The sequence below is a fragment of the Petromyzon marinus genome, chromosome 43 (assembly GCF_048934315.1).
Source record: "Petromyzon marinus isolate PM22_M1 ecotype Great Lakes invasive population chromosome 43, UKy_Petmar_22M1.pri1.0, whole genome shotgun sequence".
Lineage (NCBI taxonomy): Eukaryota > Metazoa > Chordata > Hyperoartia > Petromyzontiformes > Petromyzontidae > Petromyzon > Petromyzon marinus.
Genome location: NC_133709.1, coordinates 16,556,718 through 16,577,107, shown reverse-complemented (window position 1 = coordinate 16,577,107; position 20,390 = coordinate 16,556,718). Strand labels below are relative to the sequence as shown.

General features: G+C 50.8%; 1 protein-coding gene across 5 annotated transcripts in view; it reads right to left on the bottom strand.

Moving 5' to 3' along the window:
- Positions 1-292: 292 nt before the first annotated feature.
- The window catches only part of LOC116957788 (myb-related protein B-like), a 43,584-nt gene continuing 23,486 nt past the window's right edge, over positions 293-20,390 (bottom strand). For 3 of the 5 annotated variants that reach the window (XM_032980154.2, XM_032980152.2, XM_032980155.2), the window contains exons 9-17: positions 19,803-20,090; positions 17,962-18,087; positions 17,169-17,399; positions 16,170-16,315; positions 15,233-15,344; positions 14,166-14,291; positions 10,950-11,066; positions 8,127-8,246; positions 293-6,712 (exon numbers count right to left, since the gene is read on the bottom strand). In XM_032980154.2, the coding sequence (XP_032836045.2) occupies positions 6,599-6,712; positions 8,127-8,246; positions 10,950-11,066; positions 14,166-14,291; positions 15,233-15,344; positions 16,170-16,315; positions 17,169-17,399; positions 17,962-18,087; positions 19,803-20,090 (1,380 nt within the window). In that variant the 3' untranslated portion in view covers positions 293-6,598. The remainder of the gene's footprint in view (positions 6,713-8,126; positions 8,247-10,949; positions 11,067-14,165; positions 14,292-15,232; positions 15,345-16,169; positions 16,316-17,168; positions 17,400-17,961; positions 18,088-19,802; positions 20,091-20,390) is intronic. The other 2 variants (XM_032980153.2, XM_032980156.2) reach the window with 1 other exon arrangement.

The following is a 20,390-nucleotide window of genomic DNA, read 5'->3' as shown; positions in this document are numbered from 1 at the left end:
TCGCGCTAGCCTGCACTGGCCTGCGCTGGCCACGCTTCCGCTGGCCCGCGCTACCACCGCTTCAATTGAGTGGATGTGCCACTCAATATTTTATCATCTGTAGCTTTATAGCGTTCATGAGTCAGTGGGTCGGTAACCAATGTTGACCAATATTCTTGGTTCTGTAGAGACTTTTCTAACGTTCATGGCATTATTGTTGTCAATGAATTTTAGCAGTTGCCCGACACTTGACATTATAACGTCCCCCAACCCCCTTTTGTTTACTGAAAGAACACGCATCCTGTACAATAAATCACCATTTTCAACAAGTTTTATGTTTAACCATACTATAGCTTCATCATTTTGCAATATATATTTTTTTAATGGGGAAAAAATGCCTTAAGTCTCATACACAGTCTTAACATTTTAACTTACACGTGTCAGCATGCGTCATTATCATTAAATGTACACAGTACAATTGGCCCCCTACACATAGCATTAAATACACAGCTCACCAACAAATGGGCAAAAGTCATTCCACTCCAGTACTATCTTAGCCCGAACCACTTAGTACATTACCAGAAAATAGTCGATCCCTAAAGCGTCCTCTCTCTCTGTAAACTATTCACAATAAGTACAAATGTTAAGCACTGCTATTTTAATTTTGCGAGGGTTGTTAAGAGAAAATCATGCATCTCATGGGGCTACTGGCCGTTGGAGGATGCAACACGTACAATGTTTTACATTGTTATATCCGCAAGCGTAGAAAAAAGGCGAGCACAGGATTTAGAAACTTGCGCAGCGTAGCTTCCCCTGCTGGGGCCATTTGCTGCCAATCCCAGCGACACAACTCATTCCCCCCATTTACCACCCGCCTCACACACGACGTCTGGATGGATTGTGGGCCAAGCAAGGCCACGGGCGGGTCCGGGAACGAGTTCACCAAAACGTGACGTCGGCGGCACGGTTCAGTTTCTGCAGTGGAAAAGCAAACCTGGCACTGGCGGAGCCACACCCGGGCTGGCTCGGTTGTACCGTCGGGGGAAAAAAAAAAAGAGAGGCAGTAAGAAATGGAAGCGGCCTTTGCCTGGTAGGATGGGGATGTTTTTAGTTTTATTGGTATGCATTTGGGCGATTTGTTGACCTTTCCTGTACTTTGGACTACTATCACGTGTTTTTGCGCTGTTTGTTGTTGTAACGTGCTTACCCGCCCCGACTGGACATCTGTAAAAAAAAAGAGCTTTATAGCTCACCGAATTCCTCCTGCAGTATAAATATTCCGATCCCGGGGGTAGCGGCAAGGAACACCGTCCCGTTTCTCAAAGAAGCCGCGAACGAAAGACGTTCACGGTCCCAGTAGGGAGCACCGTCAACAGGCGATGGCAACAGCAGGGCGCAGCGCAACCTTAAAACGCACCTCTCTCCGGGGCGGGCATCGTGCGCGGGCTCACGGCCTCATCACCCTCCGCAGCGGAGGGATACATGCAGTAAGATGCGTAGTAAATGCGATTCAAAAGCACCCTGCCGGACCAAAAAAACCAAAACCATCAGCACCGTTCGTACCAGGTGAGATTTGCTCAAGAGATTGAGACAGAAGAGGGCGGGGTTTGGGTCCACACCGGAGGCCGCACGATTAGAAGTCGCTCTTTGAAATTGCACGACGCGAATCGCCCGCCGACGCGTCGACGTCCGGCCGCTTGCGGGGAGGGGGACGCGCGAGATTTATCGAGCCGATTTGGCTGCGCACGACCACGTTGGCGGGGCAGCAGCCGATCGCTCCCGTGCGGACTCGCAGGAAGAGTTAAGGGAAGGGATCGGGGCGGTGGCCGTGGTCATTAAGGGAAAATGCTGGCGGCAAACAACGGGTGACAACATTGAGAGGTGGGGCCAGGAGGGGAGGTGGTTGAGAACAAGGGCCGTCGTTTCACCAAGTGTGCCTTGGGCCGTTTTGTATGGCTGGCCCAAAACAGAGAACCCAACACTGCACCGCTCTTAAACAGAGTTAATGCGCAGGACCCTGTATGATCACAACCCCCTTCACACATCAGCGTATCTATTTTTACGGCGCAAAGGGCCATGACATAAAGCATTCCCGTGACGCAAATCGGTCTCCGGAGACGACGGGATGTGTTTTATTTGGCTTCAGAAACGGGATTAATTATAGCCAGGGCACGTGGCTGGCATCCAGAACGTGGGGTTTAACGGTAGCCGCGTCGCTTGGCTACTGCCAACAAATGCCAGGAGTGGGAGGAGGGAGAGGTCACAATTCCACGAAGACTCCCCCAGGCACCGCGTGGATATACGATGGTTGAAGGAAAGGTGCAGCCCGGCCATGTCTTGCTCACCCGCCACTGCCTCCTCTAGTCACCCCCCCCCCCACCCCCCTCTCGAGGGTATTTGGCCTACTCTTTCTTCCTCGCTGGCCAGATGTCTCGGAAGAGGTTTTTAGAAACATGTGCTTGGAGTATTTGGCTGCTATAAATTTCCACACGATAAGCCACTTTGTTGAGCGCTATCATTTGTGGCCAGGTTGGGCCTTACCTGGCAAAATAAAAAAAAATGTAAAAGTTTCATAGATGGGTACCCACACTTGAGCTCGTCACATGCGACCTGCCGATCAACTCTCATTGCGTCAAATGAGAATGGACCATCACCCAAACCCCTGTCCATCTTCGCAGTGGCTTTTGGCTGGCCATCGAACAAAGACGTTCACCGCATCACGCACTTTCACGTGCGCTTCTGCAGCCGTCTGGAACAGCTCCTCCCATATTAGCAAGCGACTGGAGCTACGCACTTTTAAATAATCTCGATTGAAAATTCATTTATTAAAAACTTTTTTTCTGTTTAGTTTGCTGCCCTTCCCCCCCCCCCGCACCTACGATTAGCATGGTTGGCTACGTACGATGTGAAAGAAGTTCAACATCCATAGACTTACACAGAGATCCGTAGACTTAGATACACATGTACGTATGTACCGGTCCACACTGGGTTTGTACATGTGGCCGAGTGCCTGGCGGAATATCCCGAAGGGGAGCTGGTCACCATAGCTGCAACGCGCTCGGCCAACCGGCGTGCAGACACGTCCCGACGCTCGGCAACAGCGGCCTCCTCTCTTGCTAGAAGCTTGCGACACGGCTGAAGGCAGCAGCTTCTTCTATTGGAGTATTTACGCAGTTTTTTTTTTCCTGGACACACAGGCCCCTGGTTTAAAAGAACTTCAACCAACCATGTGCCCCACAGCACCGGCCTGCATGGAGTTTTTGGCCACACAGTTTTGTAGAAAGTGACAGGGGGCTCAACCAATGTTGCCGTTAAAACAAGCGATTTAACCCACCGCTGGGCACGAGTGCGTGAACCATGTTAGCGAGCAGAGTGATTGACTACGAGTTTGACTTTGTGAGCCACACAGGGCCAAGCGAAAAAAAATTATGATATTAAACATCTGAACATGTACATTTTCTGCCGAAGAAAATCGTATCGCTAGGTGGCGCTGCCCTATCATGTTTGCAAAATACGTAAAGCTTTCCGTACATTTTTAATTTGCTAAAACTTTTGGCCGGATGCTTTCGGTTAAAACTGGTTTTAATAAAGTGCCTAGCATTGAGACAGACAAATGTTGTTTTTTTATTAAAAAAGCTAATATTAAAAAGCTAAATATCTTTATACAAATAGTCCTCAGTGGACTGACCACTCTCAAAGGAGCTACAATGCAGAGTAGCATGTGTGACACATGTACACACATGCACACATATGGAATACAAAGACAAATATCCCCCGTGTAGCCTTAACATACTATTGGGGCAAGTGCTGTTATCGGCACGGCACACAAGGGGGTGGGTGGACAGGACCGCGCCCGGCTGACTTTCTCCCGAGTGGCGATGTTTACATGTCAACTCGACCTACGGGAGGCCCAGGACCGCTTCGAATAATTAACTGGTGTTGGCCATGAGCGGGAATCAAACTCGGGTCGCTGGGATCGTAGGGCGGTGCGCTAACCGCTGCACTAGCGCTCACCACATGGAACACGTGCGCACACATACACGCGCGCACACACACGACACACACTCTAGATCTCAGTCGTAAATCGGCCCTTAATAACGGCGACAGCGCCGATTGCCGAGCGCGTCACGCGGGAGACGCGTTTAACAATCGTCGGGCACGTGCAAGCGTGTGACGAATTAACTTGCACTTGAACGGGGAGAGATAAATTGGTGAATGCGGAAAGACGACGATGCGTGGAGGAGGCTGGCAGGGGTCGCGAAGACTGTGGTTTGGGACTACCCGGTGTCATGGGGGGGGACAACATACATTTGGCGAGCTGGTTTACTCATCGGTGTTTAAAGGATGCGCCGCTCTATTTAGAACAAACACCTCCAACGCAAACAAGCGCTTAAGCCGGTGTTCTTCATTCACTTTCAGAGGTGGGGGAGGGGGCACTCTCGCCGATAAGACATCATCAGTCCGAGGACCGTCACATCATTTGAAACCATTGGAAGTTTGTGACATCAGCACGATGATGATGATTGGGGGGGCGTTGTTCAATATTTGTGTATTTGTGTCGGGAAGGGCCGCACGTGAGGGGCCGCGCTAAAGGCCACCAAAGGGGCCGCCAGTGGCCGGCGGTGGCCTTGCAATGAAGATCACTGGCTTAAGCAGATGCTCCTTTAACAGTGCATTCGTGTGCATGGGGTCGTCCATGTTGCATCTCCCCTCCCCTGTCAGCGCTGGCAGTGCCGCCCGATATCAGCTTACGGAAGCATTGACCTACACGCCGCCACTCCACGTTGAGACATGCAGCAAAATGCTCTAACAACCAGCGTCTGCCATAGGACGTCAACACGAATCGTCCTTCAACAGCCATCTGGCATCTTGCCGTGGGCTTCTCGTAGATCCGTTGTTGTTGCTGTTTACGGGAGCTTCAGGACGCTGCCAAGTGGTGGCGATAGCGGCAGGCTGTACGAATGTATACTGAAATCTAAACGGACCCACTGTGTCCCTACAATCAACTTAAAATGCTCTACAACGGACCGGTGAGTACCTCTGCAAATGTGTATGTTATTTCCTATATCATAGTTAAAATGTAGGATTCATGTTTTTGTGACAAGTTTTATGTATTGATTTAAAGCTTTCGTGACTGCAGGGATTCATATTCTTGGTTCTTTCGGTAGTCACGTAGAAGGGAAACAATAAAATAATAAAAATATAAAACAATAAAATTCTCACAGCAAATGATTAGCTTGTGACCAGTCACAAGCTAATCACTCAGCTATTTCAATGCTAAATTCTCCTGTTTGATATGTAAACTACCTTTGTCAAGGTGCCTCACTTCTCTAAACCAGCTTAAAAGACGCTACAAATATTAACAACGTTCATTGAAGCTCTGTCGTCCCGACAGGTCTGTTCCTTTCACCTGAAGAAGGCCACTTGTGTTGTGGCCGAAACGTCGTGAGAATTTTATTGTGCTATTTTATTAATTTATTATTTTATTCTCATTCTACGTGGTGACTTTACCGAAAGAACCAAAGAAGATGGCTCAGGGCTGTAAAAAGGAGGAGAGCACGACCTCGACGCTCATGCGAGCAGGAAATCACTCACGGAATGTTTTTTGACACGCTTCAAACGGCACTGAGATCATTAACAGCCAACGACAAATCCTCAACATCCTTTCAAGTCAGCGACTTTATACTATGTTTTCCTTATGTAGAGACATCGCTGGATGCCAACATGCTGGGTGCAGTGCCGGCCCTAGAGGGGCACGGCGTGTGGTGTAGCGACATCGCGGATACCACGATGGTGTGGGTGTAGTACCGGCGCGAGAGGGGCCCGGTGAGCGCTGATCGATAGCGCTGGGTGGCACCCCGCTTGGCGTGCAGTGCCAGCCCCTACAGGACAGGGTGTGTGGGTGCCGGCCAAAGGATGAGGTTACGCGAGGCCATGGCACTCTGGTTGACCCGGGCGGACACGTGACCAGCTAAATTGACAAAGGTGCCCCAAAAAGGGGGCTAGGGGTGGTCACGTGATTGGGACCCAGATCCTTCCCGAGGATTCTGGAAGGTGGTCGAGGCCAAGGGCAGAGCCGGCCACGCCACAGAGAATAAAAGCCGGGTCCCCAGAGGGACCACCGGGGTCGTTGTTCATCCTGGAAGAAACCCTTTGTCTACGTTCTCCGTTCAACGAGTCTCCAACACGTGGACCCGGGCCAAAGCTGTTGGTCCCGGTCTGTAGTAGCAGTTATGTTGTAACTAGTGTAGTTAGCCTGGTGGTCACCACCATAGGTTGTTATTCTGTTAAGGGGAAAGTTACCCCGTGTGTTGGAACTGAATAAATGTGTTGCCCCCAAGTCTACGTCTGCGACTCAGTTGAACCCATTACACTTACAGTTAACAATCCCGCTACGGGGTTCTCCATTTAAATACTCCCACAAACACCTTAACCTAGAGAATGAACGCCGGCGCGGGATTTGGCGGGAAAACCAAATCGCCGCCGTTTCGGAAAAAACCCTGGCACGTCAACGCTCACTTTGCCGTTCGGGGGGGGGGGGGGGAATGTCTGTGACGTCGCTATCGAAGCGCACGGAGGGGTCGGACGAGCCACGGGGGGGTTGTGCGGTGGCACTCGCTCACAGCACCAGGCTCCGCGGAGGCAGGGTGTGCAGGATCCTGCGAGCCTTCTCCGTCATCAACACTTGGTCCTCCGTCTTGCCGCACGCCACGGCCTCCCACTCCTCGCTCATCTGTGCAGGAGGGGCGGGGGGGTCGAGACGCGAGCGGGCGGGGGCGGGCAGCGGTGGGAGGGGGGGGGCGGCGTCAAAGATTGTCACCGCCGCACCTCCGCGTTACCAACCCTCGCTACCCTATCAGATCCCATGGCTGCTGCTGCTGCTGCACTATTAGACACTCACAATCAGGTGGAATAAAAACATCCTTATATATACCATGTATCGTTGATGCAGCCAATGGTGACTGGGCCGTGACCCTCAAACTCATTATACAAGATCGTGTGTTGCTTCACGGGTGCGATATATAAATGTGAGTATTAATATTATTGTAAGAGACAGGATGGCATCTGTACTGGCCCAATGCTGACACAGCTCTCTGTGCCACCAAGCTACCTCAGGAGATTGTCAGTTAACTTGTGGCAACATTGCCTTTAGCACAACATCATTATTATGTCAACTGAAAATAATGAATCGAGTAGTTGGAAGCTGAAAAAACAAAGATGTGGAAAAAAAACCTAAATCAACAAGCTTTGCACCGGGTGAATGAATCTTATTAAGTAATTTATGTTGCTCACTCAGCAGGAAAGTCGGGTGCAAGAGGTGCATTGCAGCCCAATAATGAAACGCATGCAAAAAATAACACACACAAAAGGTGATTCAAACTAATTATGCTAAGCGATGCCATGATTGTAATGAGTGTGCATGTTCAATTAGAGCATGGATGTGCAATTAAAGCCATGCATGCACTGCTGTGTGGAAAAAAAGGAGATAATGAGTGTTGCTTTCCAGCACTGAACTATGGCTAATGAGAGCTCATTATAACATATGCGAATGGTCCCAGCCACAAGGAAATTGCCAAGTCGCACAGAGACAAGCTCGCTGCTTCGCAGTGGCAGAGCGGGGAGAGAACATACAAACTCCGCACCCTCACACTCCCTCTGCCACAGGGAGAACACACAAACTCTGCACACTTGCACACTCACACTCAAACTGCAGAACAGGGGGAGAACTTACAAACTCCATACAGAGGCACCCGAATCGGGAATCGAAGCCAGGCCCCTCTTGCCGTGTGGCAACGAGCGTTCAGAATCAGAATATTTATTTACGCTGGAGGAATCCGATGAGCTGTTTTTTCTGAGATGTCCACTATTTTTACGGATATCCAGTGTTACCACTGTGTCACCGACCTGTATCTCTACGGCGCATCGTCGCACCGTATGGCATATCGTAGTACCACACGGCACATCGTAGTATCATACGGCATATCGTAGGACTGTGCGGCACATCCTAGCAACGTACGGTATCTCATGTGATACGGCATATCGTAGTATAGTACGGCACATCGTAGTACCGTACGGCACGTTGTAGTACTGTAACGGCAAGTCATAGTATCGCCATCGGCAAACCTTCGTGCAAATGCGTGCGTCACCTGGATGGGCATCTTGCAGCAGAGGTTGTCCTGGAGTGAGGTGCGTAGCGGGGTGAGCGGCTGGCGAGGACTCTCCTCAGCCTCATCCGCCATCACCCTCCTCTTGTGCCTCGCTCGGCTCTTAAACAGAAACGGGGCAGCAACAATATTGGTCCATCCTAGCAGGTGCTAACTATGCTGTAGCACGCGAGACGCGCAACGCATTTGCTCCACAAATGGGAGATAAAAGAATCGCCAAACTGCGACTGTGGTAAAACCCCAAACCATCAAAACGCACCACCGGCGTGTGTGCGCCGTCACCCACGTCACACGCCCTGGCGGCATCTCCTGAAATCTGTACGGCGTCTACTGCCGCCTAGGATTAGTCGAGGGGTCTTAATATTCAACTATGACATCTACACAAACTGTTGCTTACAGGACGTACGAAAGAAGGAGGGAGAACGAGAAGGGGGGAGAAAATGAGGGAGAAGAGGGAGGAGACTACGCTGTAGGAGTTGGCGGTTGTGCTGTATGGCCCCTCCAGTGTGTTTCAAAGACTTCTATTTCCAGCTTTTGTAGAGAACCCTGGATCCACGTGCCACAAAAGCGAGTGCCCTTCACAGCTCTCCCATGTGTTCTCCGGTTTTTTGCCCTAGTGTTGTTCAGCACTTTCCGACGTTTTTGCCCCCACATCCTGGGAGCGGCAGAACCCGAAAAAGGCACCTAAAGAGCTGGGCAAGTGTTTCTCAACCGGCCTTCCACGAGACCCCCGCCCCCCTCACGGTACAGCTTTCGTGCAGCAGTGGCTTAATTGTGTGCATTCATATAAAGCGTTGGCGATCGCGAACGCGTGCAAAGGGTTGGGGTTGGTTGCGAGGACCCGAGTTGCGAATCGCCGCTACAGGTAGTAAACGCACGCGTGTTCCGTGTCCCCATAGACCCCCAATTGTACTGCGCGTGAGCAGGCCCGGGGTGCAGTCAAAAGGGCGGTGGGGTGTTGGGAAAGATGAATGCGCGCCGATGATTGATGTCACCGAACGGCAATTTCTGGCTCACGGCTTTGCCTGCGCAGGCATTCCGTTGGGGAGAAACCACTTCGGAGGGAGCTTGGTGAAGCCGTCTGTGGCTTGGCTGGCCGCTCGCTGGAGTGGTTTATAATGAACGGCACCGAGTGCGGCTGTTGCATTCTTCGAAGACGAACGGCGCTGGGAAGGCCGGGCAGGCGGGGGGGGGGGCACGATATTGTAAGATTGGAGAGTTTTGAAACGCGGGTTTGGCGAGTAAATCGAGAACGTCGGCTGGACAGAGAGGAAACTCAACGAGGTCGGCACGGAAGCAGATTCGGGGACCGCAAAAGTCGCGTCCCGCTCTACGTCGGGGATAATCGTCCCTGAACGGTGACGACGAGGACGAATATCGAAACGACGCCAATCAAAGCGATGTTTCCACGAGAGCTGAACCAAGACGACGGAGGTTTTACGGAGACGCTGCTGTGGTCACGCGCGCATCTTCATCCGTGACGTACCCACGACGTTACATGAACTGACTAAAATGACGAATGTACAGGAGGTACATTCGTCATTTTAGTACAGCACTTTAACATACTTTAACACAAATTATACAGGGTACAATAAAATGCAGTACAATACAAAAACAATCACCTAAATAATGTACATTAATCATATATTGTAAGGTACAGTACATTTCTTTATGTGCGACACAAAGCAGATTGTGTAGAATTTTGATTTAAAGCTTTCGTGACTGCAGTAATTCATATTCTTAGCTCTTTCGTTGAAGGGAAACAATAAAATAATAAAATATATATAAACCAATAAAAAATTCACGACGTTTCGACCATAACACAATCGGTCATCATCAGGTGTGAAAAACCAACGGCAAGAAACATTTGAAAGAAGTGGCAGTTTGCATTTATGTATTTATTTTTAAACGGTGAATATAGATTGTGTAGAGTCGTAGCGGGCGGCGGTGGTGGAGGCAAAGGCTGAGAGGCAACGGATAACGAGAGGGGGCGGACGATGCCGTCAGCGACGTGAGCGCGGGGGCTGAGGCGACGCAAAAATCGGCGAGTGGCGTTCATAATAAAGCGACGACGCATCTGCGAAACCGCGTGAAAGGGGGGAGACAGGAACGGGGATGTTGCTGTACACAATCGTCGGACCTCATGGAAGAGGGTGGCTAACGAGAGGGCGGTTAACGAGAGGAAGACTAACGACAGGGTGACTAACAAGAGGAAGACTAACGAGAGGGCGACTAACAAGAGGGCGACTAACAAGAGGGGGCTCCACTCGGTCCGTCTCGCTCGCGAGGGCAGGATATCGCAACCAAGCTGCAAGGCAGCCAGACTGGCACGAACAATTTGCTCGAGCTGTGTGCCCTGCCAGTGGTATAAGCGACGATTGGCGATGCTGGCACACCGTGGCCTTACTCGTCTTCAAACGATGTTTCGGGGCTCTCCCGAACGGCCACCGTGATTGCACTGTGTGTGCAAAACATCGATGCAAAGCATGATGGGGATTCATGCCTTCCTGCTGTGTACGGGCAGCAGCACTTTTGCGTATTGCTATTTCTGTAGGACCAAGAGGGCGGGGTGCTGGTTACCGCACTCGTTCGTTGGTTACCGTGATAGCTACCACTGGTTACTGTGGTGGTTACCTTGATGGGTACCAGTCTGGTCACCATGCCAATTAGCTACCACTCTGGTTACCGTGATGGAAACCCATTAGTTACCACATCGGTTATGGCGCCGGTTATCGCACCAGTTCCCACACAAGTTACCACTATGGTTACCACGCAAGTTACTGTGCTCGCCGCTACACTGGTTACCTTGCTGGTAGGGTTGACGACGGCTTGGTCCTTGGTTGGCAGGACATGGCAGCAGTTCTCAGTGTCCATCTTGTCGAGGGCCAGAGATTTGCGAGCACGCTTGGCGGGAAAGTCGGCCTGCAGATAGCACCAGGGCACGCCGCTCAGTACAGAGAGAAGCACCCCCCGCAGCAGAGCCGCAGGCAATTCCTCCGTGCCGATACGAGAGAGCGAATGGTTTGTTTTCACTCACCCGTCGCATCGGTGTGCGCTCTATGGAACGCCTTGCCACTTGAAATCAGGCAACCGGAGTCGGTAGTCTTTCAAAGCAGACTTATGTTTAAGTCTGCTTTGAAAACCCATCTCTTTATACTGGCCTTCAATCCTTAGTTTGGTCGGATGGCCTGGTTCTGCTTTTCAAGCATCGCGCATTGGGATCCTGGGATGGAATGAGCTTTCTAAATTTGAATTATTACTTATTATCAAAGCTAAGGTTGAAATCCAAACGTTACACGGTGGTGAGCTCACGGGGGTGGGGGGGGGGGCTTCATGCTATGCTTCGGTCGTCAATCAATCGAACGCTTGATTTACAACTCGTTCGGCTCAGCCGAGGGCACAGGCGGGCTTCCTGCTATGGATGCAGGCAGCGCTGCCCTTTGTGCAACGGACAAGATTCATACTGGCTGACGGTACATTTTAAAAACGTTTGCAAATGACCTTTCCTAAATTGTGCTCTTGCGTTTCACGTCAGAAGCCGAAATATCCCATTCGGATGCCTAGCAGCAGAGCAGCACAATAACCCTTCGTGGTGAAGCGGCCCACGGAATCCGACACCACAGCGCTACCTTTGGAGATTCAGCACACTCCCACCCCCCCCCCCCCCCCAAATGACAGAATTTTGTTCTTCACAAGACAGTTAAACGATTTGCATAGGGTTTGATTCTTAGAGGTGGAGTTTAGTGAAATGAAGTGCGGAACGAAATTGAACGCAATGTCTTTTTTGTGTGGGTCACGGAGGCGAGATGTTAACTACATCGCCTGGTATGCAGGAGGTCGTGGGTTTGATTCCGACCCCGATGCCTGCTGTATATTTGGAATTTGCGGTGTCTCTCTCCCCGTGGCTGTGTGGATTTTTTTCCGGTTCCTTCAGTTTTTCCCTGCACATTTAGATTAATGCATTTGCAGAGTATTTGGTTGCTATGAATATCTAAGTGATAAGCCACTTTGTTGAGCTATCATTTTTGATAGCCAGGTCGCTTCTGAAAAAGGGCTATATAGCTCAGTGTGGGCCAGACCTGGTAAAATAAAACTTCTTCAGTAGGTTTAATTATGAGTGGCTTCTTGGATTGGAACCCACAATGTCAGCGGTGCCAGCTCAGCACTCTTGACCTCTGATCTACCGAGTAACCACCTCCTATTAACACCGAGTGTGCTAATTGTTGTGAAGAGCAATGTGGAAGTGTCTGTGAATAGCTAAAAGGTTAATGGCATGTCAACCCCATGAGCCAACATCGCTACGGTCCCGGCTTGATGAACCTCGGCAGCCACCAGTAATTAAACCAAGCCATGAAGTAGAGGGTCAATCGTCTGACCGTGAGCACCAGTACATGCCACACACTATTATTTAGTTTTCCAGATTAAACAAATGCTTTTGGATATTGGACGGGAAGGAAAATATCCGGCAGATTGAATGCCATGCAATGCTTAGAGTGGACGCGAAGCAAATGAAGGTATAGTAATAGGTTTTACCCTTTTAACTGCCACAAAAACTGACACCTTTATTCAAGGCATCATGTTTGCAATAACCACAACACAAGCAGTCAAAATGCAAACAAAAAAGACAACTCTGATAATATGCACTGTCCTTGAATTTGATTGGTCCACACCCGAGACGGCTTTTCTTAGAGCCTAGTCTCCATTGGTGTTGGACCAGAGGACGCCAAAAGTAACTTCTCTCAACCTTCAGATTGAGAGCCGCTCGCTCTATCGCTGAGCCACTTGACCAGAATAAGAGAAAGAAGAATGAGAGGTGCGGCGGCGTATGATCTTTAATAACGTGAGCGAGCAGTGTCAGGTGGCTTAATGGGCACCTTCAGGGTGATGCATGGTCACGTCGGAAATTCATCATCAAAGCCTCCCCCCCAATGCTGACGGCACCGAGCCGCTTCTGGTCCGGTGCCGACAGATCCGAGGACGTTGCTTACGCGAGCCCCCCAATTACTTCATTACTGCACCCCCCCCCCCTTACTCATCCCGGCCTTCGCACGTCTCCCACTTGGTCACTAATTTTTCCATACTCGTAAGAGTATCGACGAATCACTCTTAATTTGTACGTGCGACGAAGGCATTATACATCTGCTTATTATTTTGTGTTATCTAGTTTTACGTCAAACTAGTACCCATTCCAAATAGAGGGTAAATGCCTCTAAATATCAGTCATTTCACCAACATCGGTTACAATGCAAGCCTTACTCTGCTGATGAGACACCAAAGGTCGAAACTGTGTGTGCTTGTGTTGAACCGATGATGCTAAGGTACACTCCTGGAAGGCCGTGTGGCCAACAGGTTGTGTAAAATGCACTTTTGTTTATTGGTGTCAAGAGAAAAATACGGGAAAAGGTATTATGTTCGATTAATTATTTTGTGGCTTATATTCTCTGGAGCGACGCTCAACGGTTGCTGCGTGTTATTCATTTATGCGGCCCACTTCACTTCAATAAATGCGCCTCGGAGCCCTTTACGCTGAAGCTCAAATGAGAAAACGCGTGGCCTGGAGGGACAGTGCTGCCCAGCATTTATTACCCATCCCTAGCTGCCCTGAGGCGGTGGTGCTGGAGCCTTCTCCTTGCAGCGCTGCAAACTAAACTAAAACGTGTTTATTTTACCAGGTAAGGCCCACTGAGCTGTGTGGCTCTTTTTCAGAAGTGACTTGGCCACAAATGATAGCTCAACAAAAGTGGCTTATCACGTGGAAATGTCTAGCAGCCAAATACTGCATATGCACGTCGATTCCAAATGTGGAGGGAAAAGCCCGAGGACCTGGAGTGAAATCCACGCAGTCATGGGGAGAGAGAAACGCAAACTCCAAATATACAGTAGGTGTCAGGTATGGGATCGAACCCACAACCTTCTACATACCAGGCAAGGGAGTTAACATCTCCTTGCCACCACCGAGGCGCTGCAATCACTGTGTGGTGAAGGTGCTCCCACAACGCTGCAGTCACGAGGTTTGCTCACCTTCCAGGGGTTACCGGTTTTGGCCGAGCGGAGGCCGGTGAATCTTCCTGGGGTGTCCTGCAATGAGGACACATCCTTCTCCAGCACCTCCAGCAGGTCCTGCTCCAGCTGGGAAGGTGTCTGAGGCTGCAAACGACCCAATTACACAATGGAATTATGCACACAGCACCATCGCTCCCGAATGCAAAAACTTGGCAGGAACCCTCCTGAAAAAAAGTGTCTTGAGGCCGAATGAGGCTTTCCTTGGTAAAGGGTTACAGCAACGGAAATGAGCTATATTACACGCACATAGTGCGTGCGCAGTATTACCGCTGCGCTACCATCATACTCCTGCCATGTATCATCGAATTACCCAAACCACGTGGGGCTCTTTGCTACAGCCTTGTAAGAGATCGTTGGCCAATCCACGTGTACAAGTGTTCTAAGCTGTGGGGCTTGCGTGGTGGGCAGCAGAGGGCATTGCAGCAACATCCATTGTTGTACTGCAACTTTACACGACCACATCTATGCTCGCCTCCTGCACAAACCTGCACTGAAGTATGGTCAGCCCGAGACCTGCACAGACGAGGCCATCATCCAACAGCCGATTAACAAATGGGCTGTAGGCACACATATAATGACTACAGATGCTGATGATCACTTGTGAGCCTGCTGCGGTGGCGAGATGTTATATACCTCGCCTGGTATACAGGAGGTCGTGGATTCGATCCCGACACTGACGCATGTATATGTGGAGATTGCATGTGTCTCCCCGTGGTCGCGTGGATTTTTCTCCAGGCACTCCGGCTTTTCCTTCCACATTTAGAAACGTGTTTTAGAGTATTTGGCTATTATAAATTTCCACATGATGATGATAAGCCACTTCGTTGAGCTATCATTTGCGATGGCCAGGTCACTTCTGAGAAAGAGGCACATAGCTCAGTGGGGCCCTGACCTGGTAAAATAGAAAATAGTTTAATGGTTTTATAGTTTACTATAAAACCATTAAACTTTCATACTCGACGTATGGCGAGTGTGAAAGCAAACGCTTAATAAAAAGGCGACCCCGGGGTCATCATTGTCCTCACCATTAGCTTGACGGGACCGTACTTGCTCTCCTGGGCTGCCAGGGCTTTCTTGAATGGCGTGGGGGTACGAGGCGGTCCCAGGATGGAGCGCCGGATGTTGAGGGTGCGGTAGCTGCCAGCGGTGACAAAAGAGAGGCCTCTCGCGTCATCTCGTACGGCAGAAACGTTCATAGCCGTGTACATCATCGGTTTTTCTTCTGATTCCGTTCCGGTGACGTGCGTGTACATCATCAAAATGACACCAAAATAAAAACTAAAATAAAACAACTTTTTCGGTACCGAGGCTCCCACAAGGCCATGCGGGAGAGGGGCATGTGGCACAGTTTGGCGGCCAGCTATTGTAGAGTGGCGGCGGTCGTGTCGCTATGGTTTTCTGCAGTGAGTAACAATGTCTTTAAAAACAACGGCGTTACGCTTCTATAAATAAAATTAACGCTGAGCCGCTCGCAAGTTCTGAGATTTAATAGTGAACGGGACATCCACCACCCTGCAACTTGCAGATGTCTCGGAACGGTGAAAGGGTTCACTTGCAAAGAATAGGAATATCCCAAGGTGGTGAGGTTATTCAGTGAGCTGAGCCGGCACCACTCAGATCCTGGGTTTGGATCTGGATTTCAGCCATCCGAGATGAAACCAGCCGGGTTCTCAGGTGTGGTGATGTTCTCAGCACAACTGCACACGAAAAAAAATCCTTCACAATAAATTTGGTTCTCCCATCAATTTGACTCAATTTCAGCTCACACAATGCCTGATATGCGATGAACCTCAATATCAAGCATTCACACTGAGAATGAGAAATGTAGCTGCACCAGGAAGGAACAGGGGAAAGTATAAACAGAGGGACGGAACAGAGGGGTGGAGGGACAGAACAGAGGGGTGGAGGATCAGAGGGGTGGAGGACCAGAGGGGACGGAGGAACAGGGCAGAGGGAACGTACGCTTTGCCACCACCCTTGGAGGGCTTCGGCGTGTGGTCCCTCTGCAGTGGCGTGGTCACCTCCACCTTGTGGCTGCACACAGGAGTAGAGGTGAGGGACGGGCCCGAATCCAAGCGGATGCCGTCCTGCACCTTCACGTTCAGGAACTGCACGCACGGGCACAACCACGCAGCCGCGCCATTCGCGCAATGTCTGGCTCGAGGCTAAGTGTCCAAGAAATGAACGTATTGGCAGTACACCGGTGGTGCACGGTATAAAAAAAAAAAGCAAAATTTTCACTATTATTATTTTTTTCCCCGCGATTCGCAACCCCGGTCAGAAAATATTGCGGGGGAGTGGTGGTGGTGCGGCAAAATCAGTTCTCGTTATGCTGAAGCAGTCAGAAGGAGACGAATCTTATGAGCGGCTGAACACGGAGCGTCGCGGTCTTTTGCAATATAGCAACACCCAGCCTGATGAAGATTGGCTTGCTCAGTGTTCCATAGGCAGAATTGACTCCTCGTGCCCTAGACTTGATCGGACGAATGGTCAACGTTGACCTGGGAATCGCGTCAAACTTGGCGAGAGGATCAATTAAAGACTGCTATACATATCTGCCGATTCAAATTTCGATTTTAGACTGTTTTACAGGGACCGGTGTGTTATGCTGCACCGGTGTACCGACAATACGTCCAAATAGCAAAAGTACCAAGATCATCGCCCCCTCCTGGCAGACTAATGCCGAGCCAGGTGCCGAGTCACCTCGGGCTGCGCGCAGGGACAGCTGCCAATAGGTGACTACGGGGATCCGTGTCGCGTGACGTTTCGTGAAGTGATAGAGCACGCAAACTCCAAACATACAGCGGGCGTCAGGGTTGTGATCGAACCCACAACCTCTTTCATAACAGGTGAGGTAGTCAACATCTCCCCACTGCGGCGAGACGTGAACGAGGCAAAGAAGCAGCAGATGACGGGCCTCTACTGTCAGTGGCAAAGGGCGTGGGGGGGGGGGCGTGCTACCTGCGACGGGGAGAAGCTGAGCTTCTTGAGGGGCGTGCTTTTGGGAGTGTCCTGCAGTTCGCTCATCTCGTCCATCAGCGACGACGAGAAGGCGGGGGAGGAGTGGCTGACCCCGCGCACGCTCCTGCGCCTCAGGATGGTGGGAGGGCTGAACTTGACGGTGACCGTGGGCGTCGTCAGCAGAGGCACCTCCGCCTCGGGAGTAATTTGCGGCAGCTGCTTCGAGTTGGCCTGGGAATGGAATACAAGGCAAGGGTCAATGTCACATGTAATAGCAATAACACCGCTTTATGTTTGTAAGCCGTCGTTCCTGCAAATCGCAGATTAAGCCTCGCGGAAATGTGCAACGTGCGCTCGTTTAGCACGGCACACGGAGGCACGGGAGACACCGCAGCCAAAGTGGGAAGCAGTCAGAACCGGCGCCAATAATTGCAAACTATAGTCCTATATTGTGATGCTTGGCCAACTCCATTCTCGAGTGTTATTCATGCACGTGGGAGGTAACCAGAGTATACCCACAGAAAAATCACGTGTGCCAAAGGCTGTGTTCTTCATTGCAAGGGCCGCGGGGCCACCGACGGCCCCCGACAATACACAAAAAGTGAAAGCACCCCTCCCCCCATATCATCAAATGTGCGGCGGCCCTGCTCACACTGATGATTTCTTATCGGCGAAGATGAGTCAAGAACATTGCGCTAAGGGGTAACACTGGTAGGAGAGGTGCCGAACCTGGTGAGGGAGGGAAGAGACGGAGAGAGAGAAAGTGTGAGTGCGTGGTTGCGCCGCGACGTACGGGCGCGCTGGGATGAGCATCGATCACAGGCGGCTGTGGGGCGGCGCTGGGGATGACCGTCCCTTCGACCAGCTCGGCCAGCTCATAGATCTCTCCCAGCGAGGTTGAGTCATCGAAAAACATTTCCTGCCAGACACAAGCGCACGTGGATATGACGTGATAGTCACCGGGACGTGACGAGACACGACCACACGTTGACGCGACGAGACGCAGTCACAGGGACGCGACGACACCATTACAGAGACACGACGACAATTAGAGACACGACGACAATTAGAGACACGACGACAATTAGAGACACGACTCGACACAGTTACAGAGACGTCGTGACACAGTTACGAAGAGACGTCGAGACAGTTACATACATGACACAACACAGTTACAGACACGACACAACAGTTACAGACAGGACACAACAGTTACAGACATGACTCGACACAGTTACAGACACGACTCGACACAGTTACAGAGACGTCGTGACACAGTTACGAAGACACGTCGAGACAGTTACAGACATGACGCGACACAGTTACAGACACGACACAACAGTTAGACATGACACAACAGTTACAGACACGACTCGACACAGTTACAGACACGACTCGACACAGTTACGAAGACACGTCGAGACAGTTACAGACATGACGCGACACAGTTACAGACATGACGCAACACAGTTACAGACACGACTCGACACAGTTACAGAGACGTCGTGACACAGTTACAGAGACGTCGTGACACAGTTACAGACATGACGCGACACAGTTACAGACATGACGCGACACAGTTACAGACATGACACAACAGTTACAGACATGACGCGACACAGTTACAGACATGACGCGACACAGTTACAGACATGACGCGACACAGTTACAGACATGACAACACAGTTACAGACATGACGCGACACAGTTACAGACATGACACAACACAGTTACAGACATGACGCGACACAGTTACAGACATGACACAACACAGTTACAGACATGACGCGACACAGTTACAGACATGACGCGACACAGTTACAGACATGACACAACACAGTTACAGACATGACACGACACAGTTACAGACATGACACAACACAGTTACAGACATGACGCGACACAGTTACAGACATGACAACACAGTTACAGACATGACACGACACAGTTACAGACATGACACAACACAGTTACAGACATGACACAACACAGTTACAGACATGACAACACAGTTACAGACATGACACGACACAGTTACAGACATGACACAACACAGTTACAGACATGACACAACACAGTTACAGACATGACACGACACAGTTACAGACATGACACAACACAGTTACAGACATGACACAACACAGTTACAGACACGACTCGATACAGTTACAGAGACGTCGTGACACAGTTACGAAGACACGTCCAGACAGTTACAGACATGACGCGACACAGTTACAGACACAACGACAGGCACAGGGACCTAACGCGACATAGTTAGAGAGACACGGTGAGACAAAGTTACAGAGGCATGATGAGACGGCCGTAGGGATGCAACGCGAAACAGTTATAAAGACACAACGATACACAGCCACAGGGACATGACAGGAGTCACGGGGACATGACATGAGTCACGGGGACGCGACGAGACAATCACAGGGACATGACGAGTCACAGGGACAGGACGAGACACAGTCAAAGAGATGTAACGCATCAGTCACAATTACCCAAGCAACGAGACACAATCGCAAAGACGTGACGAGACAATCACCGAGAGACAAGACAGGTACGACGCCTCGCAGTGACCGTGACGTTACAGCGCGCGGGGACAGAGGCGCCGTGGTGACGAGGACGTACCGACTCGATGAACTGCAGCGCGTCGGCGAACTCGGAGATGGCCTCGAGCGGAGACGAGCCCTCCGCGCCGTCCACCAGCACCAGCTGGTTTGCGGCCGCCTCGTCCTCAGTCGTCGGCACCACCTCACCCACAGCTGGCTCGCTTTGCGGCTCTACCCCGACCGTGGCCACCGGCGCGGGCAACGGGAGCTCCTCCGGCTGATGCTGCTGCCGTACCGGCAGTGGGCAAGCCAAGGTCTCGGCGCACCGCTCGGACACCACCTTGATGTCAGGCTTCAGCTCCAGCTGCTGAGAGAAGCTCTCTCAGTCAACGGAGGCGGCCAACGGTCAACCACGCCAAGCCACTCAACAATTAACTCCACGGGCGGCCCGGAGCAGAAATCGGCACCACGGTGGTCGCACCGACTTACTTGAGGCGGCTGATGTATACGGCTAATACGGGTGAATTTACAGTACTTGATAACACAACCCATTCGATGTTATTGGTCACCGATAAAAGTTCCGCCTCCTCACGTGGCACCGACAAGTAAAACATCTGGACTGGGTTCGCAGGCTAAGTGGCTCAATACTCTTTGGTTCTTTCGGGAA